At 45.2% G+C, this 14,351-nt stretch overlaps 1 protein-coding gene across 4 annotated transcripts in view; it reads left to right on the forward strand.

The window, feature by feature from the left end:
- garnl3 (GTPase activating Rap/RanGAP domain like 3) overlaps positions 1–14,351 on the forward strand; it is a 234,930-nt gene that overhangs the window by 174,652 nt on the left and 45,927 nt on the right. For all 4 annotated transcript variants that reach the window (XM_055873909.1, XM_055873911.1, XM_055873912.1 and 1 more), the window contains exons 16-19: positions 602–724; positions 12,357–12,431; positions 12,532–12,646; positions 13,774–13,800. In XM_055873909.1, the coding sequence (XP_055729884.1) occupies positions 602–724; positions 12,357–12,431; positions 12,532–12,646; positions 13,774–13,800 (340 nt within the window). The remainder of the gene's footprint in view (positions 1–601; positions 725–12,356; positions 12,432–12,531; positions 12,647–13,773; positions 13,801–14,351) is intronic.

Here is a 14,351-nt window from a genome sequence, read left to right on the forward strand (position 1 = left end):
GATAGAATAGCTTTCCCGTTGCACCAGTTTCTAGTCACTGATCTGATCCAGTTGAGCTGCCTACTGTTCTGAACCACTGCAGTTGTCCCCCGGACTACTGCAGACTGCATATCACTGGGACTAGATACTGCAATGCTGACTTTCTGAGGGGGACTCTCTTTCTTCTCTCTCTGAACCTAATCTCTCTTTTGTTAAGCTTCTCTATTTGTTTCTTTCTTCCTCTCCTCTCTCTTTCTCTTTGTCTTTTATTTTCTCCCTCTCTTTTTCTTTCCCCTATCTCTCTCTCTAATCCTCCCATTCTTCTTTAAATATTCTGATATGACTTAGTCCTATACTGCTCCTATGCTGCTGTCTTCCCCCTGTCTCTGAGGCCCGCTTCTGTCTCTTTCTCTTGTCTGTGTGTGTGTGTGTGTGTGTGTGTGTGTGTGTGTGTGTGTGTGTGTGTGTGTGTGTGTGTGTGTGTGTGTGTGTGTGTGTGTGTGTGTGTGTGTGTGTGTGTGTGTGTGTGTGTGTGTGTGTGTGTGTGTGTGTGTGTGTGTGTGTGTGTGTGTGTGTGTGTGTGTGTGTGTGTGTGTGTGTTTGCTGGTGTCCCAATGTGCAGGTTCCCTTCTCTCCCCAGAACATGCTCAACAGACGCTCGTTTAGTGATGTACTGCCGGAGTCGCCCAAGTCTGCCCGCAAGAAGGAAGAGGCACGACAGGCCGAGTTTGTCAGGATAGGACAGGTAACACACCCACACTAACACACACACAGCTAGGACATACAACCACACTAACACACACACACAGCTAGGACATACACCCACACTAACACACACACACAGCTAGGACATACACCCACACTAACACACACACACAGCTAGGACATACACCCACACTAACACACACACACAGCTAGGACATACACCCACACTAACACACACACACAGCTAGGACATACACCCACACTAACACACACACACAGCTAGGACATACACCCACACTAACACACACACAGCTAGGACATACAACCACACTAACACACACACACAGCTAGGACATACACCCACACTAACACACACACACAGCTAGGACATACACCCACACTAACACACACACACAGCTAGGACATACACCCACACTAACACACACACACAGCTAGGACATACACCCACACTAACACACACACAGCTAGAACATACAACCACACTAACACACACACAGCTAGAACATACAACCACACTAACACACACACAGCTAGAACATACACCCACACTAACACACACACACAGCTAGGACATACACCCACACTAACACACACACAGCTAGGACATACACCCACACTAACACACACACAGCTAGGACATACACCCACACTAACACACACACAGCTAGGACATACAACCACACTAACACACACACACAGCTAGGACATACAACCACACTAACACACACACACAGCTAGGACATACAACCACACTAACACACACACAGCTAGGACATACAACCACACTAACACACACACACAGCTAGGACATACAACCACACTAACACACACACACAGCTAGGACATACAACCACACTAACACACACACACAGCTAGGACATACAACCACACTAACACACACACAGCTAGGACATACAACCACACTAACACACACACACAGCTAGGACATACAACCACACTAACACACACACACAGCTAGGACATACAACCACACTAACACACACACAGCTAGGACATACAACCACACTAACACACACACACAGCTAGGACATACAACCACACTAACACACACACACAGCTAGGACATACAACCACACTAACACACACACAGCTAGGACATACAACCACACTAACACACACACAGCTAGGACATACACCCACACTAACACACATACAGCTAGGACATACAACCACACTAACACACACACAGCTAGAACATACAACCACACTAACACACATACAGCTAGGACACACACCCACACTAACACACACACAGCTAGGACATACAACCACACTAACACACACACACAGCTAGGACATACACCCACACTAACACACACACACAGCTAGGACATACACCCACACTAACACACACACACAGCTAGGACATACACCCACACTAACACACACACACAGCTAGGACATACACCCACACTAACACACACACAGCTAGAACATACAACCACACTAACACACACACAGCTAGAACATACAACCACACTAACACACACACAGCTAGAACATACACCCACACTAACACACACACACAGCTAGGACATACACCCACACTAACACACACACAGCTAGGACATACACCCACACTAACACACACACAGCTAGGACATACACCCACACTAACACACACACAGCTAGGACATACAACCACACTAACACACACACACAGCTAGGACATACAACCACACTAACACACACACACAGCTAGGACATACAACCACACTAACACACACACAGCTAGGACATACAACCACACTAACACACACACACAGCTAGGACATACAACCACACTAACACACACACACAGCTAGGACATACAACCACACTAACACACACACACAGCTAGGACATACAACCACACTAACACACACACAGCTAGGACATACAACCACACTAACACACACACACAGCTAGGACATACAACCACACTAACACACACACACAGCTAGGACATACAACCACACTAACACACACACAGCTAGGACATACAACCACACTAACACACACACACAGCTAGGACATACAACCACACTAACACACACACACAGCTAGGACATACAACCACACTAACACACACACAGCTAGGACATACAACCACACTAACACACACACAGCTAGGACATACACCCACACTAACACACATACAGCTAGGACATACAACCACACTAACACACACACAGCTAGGACATACAACCACACTAACACACACACACAGCTAGGACATACAACCACACTAACACACACACACAGCTAGGACATACAACCACACTAACACACACACAGCTAGGACATACACCCACACTAACACACACACACAGCTAGGACATACAACCACACTAACACACACACACAGCTAGGACATACAACCACACTAACACACACACAGCTAGGACATACAACCACACTAACACACACACACAGCTAGGACATACAACCACACTAACACACACACACAGCTAGGACATACAACCACACTAACACACACACAGCTAGGACATACAACCACACTAACACACACACACAGCTAGGACATACAACCACACTAACACACACACACAGCTAGGACATACAACCACACTAACACACACACAGCTAGGACATACAACCACACTAACACACACACAGCTAGGACATACACCCACACTAACACACATACAGCTAGGACATACAACCACACTAACACACACACAGCTAGAACATACAACCACACTAACACACACACACAGCTAGGACATACAACCACACTAACACACACACACAGCTAGGACATACAACCACACTAACACACACACAGCTAGGACATACAACCACACTAACACACACACACAGCTAGGACATACAACCACACTAACACACACACAGCTAGGACATACAACCACACTAACACACACACAGCTAGGACATACAACCACACTAACACACACACACAGCTAGGACATACAACCACACTAACACACACACAGCTAGGACATACAACCACACTAACACACACACAGCTAGGACATACACCCACACTAACACACATACAGCTAGGACATACAACCACACTAACACACACACAGCTAGAACATACAACCACACTAACACACACACAGCTAGGACATACACCCACACTAACACACATACAGCTAGGACATACAACCACACTAACACACATACAGCTAGGACATACACCCACACTAACACACACACAGCTAGGACATACAACCACACTAACACACATACAGCTAGGACATACACCCACACTAACACACATACAGCTAGGACATACAACCACACTAACACACATACAGCTAGGACATACACCCACACTAACACACACACAGCTAGGACATACACCCACACTAACACACATACAGCTAGGACATACAACCACACTAACACACATACAGCTAGGACATACAACCACACTAACACACATACAGCTAGGACATACACCCACACTAACACACACACAGCTAGGACATACACCCACACTAACACACATACAGCTAGGACATACAACCACACTAACACACACACAGCTAGGACATACAACCACACTAACACACATACAGCTAGGACATACAACCACACTAACACACACACAGCTAGGACATACAACCACACTAACACACACACAGCTAGGACATACAACCACACTAACACACACACAGCTAGGACATACAACCACACTAACACACACACAGCTAGGACATACAACCACACTAACACACACACAGCTAGGACATACAACCACACTAACACACATACAGCTAGGACATACACCCACACTAACACACACACAGCTAGGACATACAACCACACTAACACACACACAGCTAGGACATACAACCACACTAACACACACACAGCTAGGACATACAACCACACTAACACACATACAGCTAGGACATACACCCACACTAACACACACACAGCTAGGACATACAACCACACTAACACACATACAGCTAGGACATACACCCACACTAACACACATACAGCTAGGACATACAACCACACTAACACACATACAGCTAGGACATACACCCACACTAACACACACACAGCTAGGACATACACCCACACTAACACACACACAGCTAGGACATACACCCACACTAACACACATACAGCTAGGACATACACCCACACTAACACACACACAGCTAGGACATACAACCACACTAACACACACACAGCTAGGACATACAACCACACTAACACACACACAGCTAGGACATACAACCACACTAACACACATACAGCTAGGACATACACCCACACTAACACACATACAGCTAGGACATACACCCACACTAACACACATACAGCTAGGACATACACCCACACTAACACACATACAGCTAGAACATACAACCACACTAACACACATACAGCTAGAACATACAACCACACTAACACACATACAGCTAGGACATACACCCACACTAACACACATACAGCTAGGACATACACCCACACTAACACACATACAGCTAGGACATACACCCACACTAACACACATACAGCTAGAACATACAACCACACTAACACACACACAGCTAGGACATACACCCACACTAACACACATACAGCTAGAACATACAACCACACTAACACACACACAGCTAGGACATACACCCACACTAACACACATACAGCTAGAACATACAACCACACTAACACACACATACAGCTAGGACATACACCCACACTAACACACATACAGCTAGAACATACAACCACACTAACACACACACAGCTAGGACATACACCCACACTAACACACACACAGCTAGGACATACACCCACACTAACACACACACAGCTAGAACATACAACCACACTAACACACATACAGCTAGGACATACACCCACACTAACACACACACAGCTAGGACATACACCCACACTAACACACACACAGCTAGAACATACAACCACACTAACACACATACAGCTAGGACATACACCCACACTAACACACACACAGCTAGAACATACAACCACACTAACACACACACAGCTAGAACATACAACCACACTAACACACACACAGCTAGGACATACACCCACACTAACACACACACAGCTAGAACATACAACCACACTAACACACACACCGCTAGGACATACAACCACACTAACACACACACAGCTAGAACATACAACCACACTAACACACACACAGCTAGGACATACAACCACACTAACACACACACAGCTAGGACATACACCCACACTAACACACACACAGCTAGGACATACACCCACACTAACACACATACAGCTAGGACATACAACCACACTAACACACATACAGCTAGGACATACACCCACACTAACACACACACAGCTAGGACATACAACCACACTAACACACATACAGCTAGGACATACACCCACACTAACACACATACAGCTAGGACATACAACCACACTAACACACATACAGCTAGGACATACACCCACACTAACACACACACAGCTAGGACATACACCCACACTAACACACATACAGCTAGGACATACAACCACACTAACACACATACAGCTAGGACATACAACCACACTAACACACATACAGCTAGGACATACACCCACACTAACACACACACAGCTAGGACATACACCCACACTAACACACATACAGCTAGGACATACAACCACACTAACACACACACAGCTAGGACATACAACCACACTAACACACATACAGCTAGGACATACAACCACACTAACACACACACAGCTAGGACATACAACCACACTAACACACACACAGCTAGGACATACAACCACACTAACACACACACAGCTAGGACATACAACCACACTAACACACACACAGCTAGGACATACAACCACACTAACACACACACAGCTAGGACATACAACCACACTAACACACATACAGCTAGGACATACACCCACACTAACACACACACAGCTAGGACATACAACCACACTAACACACACACAGCTAGGACATACAACCACACTAACACACACACAGCTAGGACATACAACCACACTAACACACATACAGCTAGGACATACACCCACACTAACACACACACAGCTAGGACATACAACCACACTAACACACATACAGCTAGGACATACACCCACACTAACACACATACAGCTAGGACATACAACCACACTAACACACATACAGCTAGGACATACACCCACACTAACACACACACAGCTAGGACATACACCCACACTAACACACACACAGCTAGGACATACACCCACACTAACACACATACAGCTAGGACATACACCCACACTAACACACACACAGCTAGGACATACAACCACACTAACACACACACAGCTAGGACATACAACCACACTAACACACACACAGCTAGGACATACAACCACACTAACACACATACAGCTAGGACATACACCCACACTAACACACATACAGCTAGGACATACACCCACACTAACACACATACAGCTAGGACATACACCCACACTAACACACATACAGCTAGAACATACAACCACACTAACACACATACAGCTAGGACATACAACCACACTAACACACATACAGCTAGGACATACACCCACACTAACACACATACAGCTAGGACATACACCCACACTAACACACATACAGCTAGGACATACACCCACACTAACACACATACAGCTAGAACATACAACCACACTAACACACACACAGCTAGGACATACACCCACACTAACACACATACAGCTAGAACATACAACCACACTAACACACACACAGCTAGGACATACACCCACACTAACACACATACAGCTAGAACATACAACCACACTAACACACACATACAGCTAGGACATACACCCACACTAACACACATACAGCTAGAACATACAACCACACTAACACACACACAGCTAGGACATACACCCACACTAACACACACACAGCTAGGACATACACCCACACTAACACACACACAGCTAGAACATACAACCACACTAACACACATACAGCTAGGACATACACCCACACTAACACACACACAGCTAGGACATACACCCACACTAACACACACACAGCTAGAACATACAACCACACTAACACACATACAGCTAGGACATACACCCACACTAACACACACACAGCTAGAACATACAACCACACTAACACACATACAGCTAGGACATACACCCACACTAACACACATACAGCTAGAACATACAACCACACTAACACACACACAGCTAGGACATACAACCACACTAACACACATACAGCTAGGACATACAACCACACTAACACACACACAGCTAGGACATACAACCACACTAACACACACACCGCTAGGACATACAACCACACTAACACACACACAGCTAGGACATACAACCACACTAACACACACACAGCTAGGACATACAACCACACTAACACACATACAGCTAGGACATACAACCACACTAACACACACACAGCTAGGACATACAACCACACTAACACACATACAGCTAGGACATACAACCACACTAACACACACACAGCTAGGACATACAACCACACTAACACACACACAGCTAGGACATACAACCACACTAACACACATACAGCTAGGACATACACCCACACTAACACACATACAGCTAGGACATACAACCACACTAACACACATACAGCTAGGACATACAACCACACTAACACACATACAGCTAGGACATACAACCACACTAACACACATACAGCTAGGACATACAACCACACTAACACACATACAGCTAGGACATACAACCACACTAACACACATACAGCTAGGACATACACCCACACTAACACACACACAGCTAGGACATACAACCACACTAACACACACACAGCTAGGACATACAACCACACTAACACACATACAGCTAGGACATACACCCACACTAACACACACACAGCTAGGACATACAACCACACTAACACACATACAGCTAGGACATACAACCACACTAACACACATACAGCTAGGACATACAACCACACTAACACACATACAGCTAGGACATACAACCACACTAACACACATACAGCTAGGACATACAACCACACTAACACACATACAGCTAGGACATACAACCACACTAACACACATACAGCTAGAACATACAACCACACTAACACACACACACAGCTAGGACATACAGTACACCCACACTAACACACATACAGCTAGAACATACAACCACACTAATACACACACACAGCTAGGACATACAGTACACCCACACTAACACACATACAGCTAGAACATACAACCACACTAACACACACACACAGCTAGGACATACAGTACACCCACACTAACACACATACAGCTAGAACATACACCCACACTAACACACACACAGCTAGGACATACACACAGCTAGGACATACACCCACACTAACACACACACAGCTAGGACATACAACCACACACACACACACAGCTAGGACATACACCCACACTAACACACACACAGCTAGAACATACACCCACACTAACACACACACAGCTAGAACATACAACCACACTAACACACACACAGCTAGGACATACAACCACACTAACACACACAGCTAGGACATACATACAGCTAGAACATACACCCACACTAACACACACACCGCTATGACATACGCCAACACTAATACACACACAGCTAGGACATACACACAGCTAGAACATACACCCACACTAACACACACACCGCTATGACATACGCCAACACTAACACACACACCGCTAGGACATACGCCAACACTAACACACACACCGCTAGGACATACACCCACACTAATACACACACAGCTAGGACATACACCCACACTAATACACACACAGCTAGGACATACACACAGCTAGGACATACACCCACACTAACACACACAGCTAGAACATACACCCACACTAACACACACAGCATTGACAATCAAAAAAGTCACAACGACACAACGTTCACCTACAGAGAGCACGGCTCTCTCTCTCTCTCTCTCTCTCTCTCTCTCTCTCTCTCTCTCTCTCTCTCTCTCTCTCTCTCTCTCTCTCTCTCTCTCTCTCTCTCTCTCTCTCTCTCTCTCTCTCTCTCTCTCTCTCTCTCTCTCTCTCTCTCTCTCTCTCTCTCTCTCTCTCTCTCTCTCTCTCTCTCTCTCTCTCTCTCTATTTCTCTCTTTCTCTCTTTCTCTGTCTCTCTCTCTCGATTTAATTCAATTCCATTTCAATGTAAGTGCTTTATTGGCATGGGAAACGTATGTTTACATTGCAAAAGCAAGTGAAATAGATAATAAACAAAAGTGAAATAAACAATGAAACAGTAAACATTACACTTACAAAAGTTCCAAAAGAATAAAGACATTTCAATTGTCATATTATGTATATCTACAGTGTTGTAATGATGTGCAAATAGTTAAAGTACCAAAGGGAAAATAAATAAACATAAATATAGGTTGTATTTACAATGGTGTTTGTTCAATGGCTGCCCTTTTCTTGTGGCAACAGGTCACATCTTGCTGCTGTGATGGCACACTGTGATATTTCACCCAATAGATATGGGAGTTTATCAAAACTGGATTTGTTTTCTTTGTGGGTCTGTGTAATCTGATGGAAATATGTGTCTCTAATATGGTCATACATGGGCAGGAGGTTAGGAAGTGCAGCTCAGTTTCCACCTCCTTTTGTGGGCAGTGTGCACATAGCCTGTCTTCTCTCTCTATGCTCACTGAGTCTGTACATAGTCAAAGCTTTCCTTAATTTCGGGTCATTCACAGTGGTCAGATATTCTGCCACTGTGTACTCTCTGTTTAGGTACCAAATAATATTCTAATTTGCTTTGTTTTTTGGTATTTTCTTTCCAATGTGTCAAGTAATTATCTTTTTGTTTTCTCATGATTTGGTTGGGTCTAATTGTGTTGCTGTTTCTCTCCTGGGGCCCCGGGGGTCTCTTTGTGTTTGTGAACAGAGCCACAGGACCAGCTTGCTTAGGGGGCTCTTCTCCAGGTTTATTTGTCTGTACTGTAGGTGATGGCGAGTTGGCCTCCCGTGTGGTGCAGTGGTCTAAGGCACTGCATCGCAGTTGCTAGCTGTGCCTCTAGAGATCCTGGTTCGAGTCCAGGCTTGGTCGCAATTGGCCCAGTGTCGTCCGGGTTAGGGGAGGGTTTTGCCGGCAGGGTTGTCCTTGTCCCATTGCGGTCTAGCGACTCCTGTGGCGGGCCGGGTGCAGTGCATGCTGACACAGTCGCCAGGTGTACGGTGTTTCCTCCGACACATTGGTGCGGCTGGCTTCCAGGTTAAGTGGGCATTGTGTCAAGAACCAGTGGGGCTTGGTTAGGTCGTGTTTCGAAGGACGCACGGCTCTCGACCTTCGCCTCTCATAAGTCCGTATGGGAAGTTGCAGCGATGAGACAAGACTGTAACTACCAATAGGAAAACACGAATTTGGGGAGAAATGTTTTTTTAAATAATCAAATCAAATCCAAGTTTATTTGTCACGTGCACCGAATACAACAGGTGTAGACCTTACAGTGAAATGCCTACTTACAGGCTCTAACCAACAGTGCACAAAAGGTATTAGGTGAACAATAGGTAAGTAAAGAAATAAAACAACAGTAAAAAGACTGAAAAAGAACAGTAGCGAGGCTATATACAGGCACCGGTTAGTCGGGCTGATTGAGGTAGTATGTACATGTAGATATGGTTAAAGTGACTATGCATATATGATAAACAGAGAGTAGCAGTAGCGTAAAAGAGGGGTTGGCGGGTGGTGGGTGGCCGGTTAGCCAATGTGCGGGGGCACTGGTTGGTCGGCCCAATTGAGGTAGTATGTACATGAATGTATAGTTAAAGTGACTATGCATATATGATAAACAGAGAGTAGCAGCAGCAATAAAGAGGGGTTGGGGGGGGGGGGGGCACACAATGCAAATAATACTGTAGGTGATGACTTTGTTATAGAAGGTTTGGGAATCACTTCCTTTTAGGTGGTTGTAGAATTTAGTGGCTCTTTTCTGAATTTTGATAATTAGCAGGTATCGGCCTAATTCTGCTCTGCATGCATTATTTGATGTTTTGGAGGATATTTTTGCCGAATTCTGCATGCGGAGTCTCAATTTGGTGTTTGTCCCACTTTGTGAATTCTTGGTTGGGGAGCGGACCCCAGACCTCACAATCATAAAGGGCAATGGGTTCTATAACTGATTCAAGTATTTTTAGCCAGATCCTAATTGGTATGTCAAATTTGATGTTCCTATTGATGGCATTATAAGCCATCACTCTCTCTCTTTATCTCTCTCTCTATTTCTCTCTCTCTCTCTTTCTCTCTATCTCTCTGTCTGTCTCTCTCTCTTTCTCTCTATCTCTCTCACCTCTCTCTCTCTATTTCTCTTTCTCCACCTCTCTCTTTCTCTCTCTCTATTTCTCTCTCTGTCTGTCTCTCTCTCTCTCTCTTTATTCATCTCTCTCTTTCTCTCTCTCTCTCTCTCTTTCTCTCTCTCTCTCTCTCTATCGCTATCTCTCTTTCATTTTCTCTCTCTCTCTATTTCTCTTTCTCTCTCTCTCTATTTCTCTTTCTCTCTCTATCTCTTTCTCTCTATCTTACACACACACTCACACAGTCACTTAGCCTCTCTCCCTGTTCTTCAGGCACTAAAGCTGAAGACCATCGTCAGAGGAGACGCCCCCACCAGTCTGGTCACTACAGGCCTGTGTAGAAAAGAGGTGATGTGACTGAACCATCCATACTGTAGCATACCATACAGGCCTGCTGTTATACCTGCTGCGTTTTCCTTGTATCCTCATAATTGTGTGTGTGTTACAGCCGTGGGAGTCCCAGTCATTCTGCAGTACGTTTCCCTATGAGACGGTGTGTGCTGACTCCTGGGGTCAGTCTCTGCTGGTCGCCACGGAAGCAGCAGGGGTCATGATGATAGATGGTGAGATCCTCACACACACTTTGAGGATTTAAAATGGAAAGTGCTTCATGAATAAAGTGGATTATGTTTTATTATCACTGTCCTATGCATTATTCAATTATCACTTAGCCATGAATATCAATCAATCAATCAATCAAATGTATTTATAAAGCCCTTTTTTACATCAGCCGATGTCATGAAGTGCTATACAGAAACCCAGCCTAAAACCCCAAACAGCAAGCAATGCAGATGTAGAAGCACGGTGGCTAGGAAAAACTCCCTAGAAAGGCAGCAACCTAAGAAGAAACCTAGAGGGTGGTCAGTCCTCTTCTGGTTGTGCCAGGTGGAGATTATAACAGTACATGGCCAAGATGTTCAAACGTTCATAGATGACCAGCAGGGTCAAATAATTAATAATCAGATTGGTTGTGGAGGGTGCAACAGGTCAGCACCTCAGGAGTAAATGTCAGTTGACTTTTCATAGCTGATCATTCAGAGTTAGAGACAGCAGGTGCTGTATGGAATGGAGAGTTGAAAACAGCAGGTCAGGGACAGGTAGCACGTCCGGTGAACAGGTCAGGGTTCCATAGCCGCAGGCTGAACAGTTGAAACTGGAGCAGCAGCACGGCCAGGTGAACAGGTCAGGGTTCCATAGCCGCAGGCAGAACAGTTGAAACTGGAGCAGCAGCACGGCCAGGTGAACAGGTCAGGGTTCCATAGCCGCAGGCAGAACAGTTGAAACTGGAGCAGCAGCACGGCCAGGTGAACAGGTCAGGGTTCCATAGCCGCAGGCAGAACAGTTGAAACTGGAGCAGCAGCACGGCCAGGTGAACAGGTCAGGGTTCCATAGCCGCAGGCAGAACAGTTGAAACTGGAGCAGCAGCACGGCCAGGTGAACAGGTCAGGGTTCCATAGCCGCAGGCAGAACAGTTGAAACTGGAGCAGCAGCACGGCCAAGTGAACAGGTCAGGGTTCCATAGCCGCAGGCAGAACAGTTGAAACTGGAGCAGCAGCACGGCCAGGTGAACAGGTCAGGGTTCCATAGCCTCAGGCAGAACAGTTGAAACTGGAGCAGCAGCAGCAATGTCAATCATGTAATTGTAATCTGAAAGTTGAATTCTTACTGTTATAATATCCCTATATTTCAGCTGTTGATCCACTTCTTTCAAACCCAGGTGAGTGTAACACACTCAACTCTCCCCATTCAGTGCTACAACTCCTTAGTATTGAATAAACCTACATCACCTTTCAGCCAACTACAGTGGGGAGAACAAGTATTTGATACACTGCTGATTTTGCAGGTTTTCCTACTTACAAAGCATGTAGAGGTCTGTAATTTTTATCATAGGTACACTTCAACTGTGAGAGACGGAATCTAAAAATCCAGAAAATCACATTGTATGATTTTTAAGTAATTCATTTACATTTTATTGCATGACATAAGTATTTGATACATCAGAAAAGCAGAACTTAATATTTGGTACAGAAACCTTTGTTTGCAATTACAGAGATCATACGTTTCCTGTAGTTCTTGACCAGGTTTGCACACACTGCAGCAGGGATTTTGGCCCACTCCTCCAAACAGACCTTCTCCAGATCCTTCAGGTTTCGGGGCTGTCGCTGGGCAATACGGACTTTCAGCTCCCTCCAAAGATTTTCTATTGGGTTCAGGTCTGGAGACTAGCTAGGCCACTCCAGGACCTTGAGATGCTTCTTACGGAGCCAC

The sequence above is a fragment of the Salvelinus fontinalis genome, chromosome 21 (assembly GCF_029448725.1).
Source record: "Salvelinus fontinalis isolate EN_2023a chromosome 21, ASM2944872v1, whole genome shotgun sequence".
In the NCBI taxonomy this organism is placed as follows: domain Eukaryota; kingdom Metazoa; phylum Chordata; class Actinopteri; order Salmoniformes; family Salmonidae; genus Salvelinus; species Salvelinus fontinalis.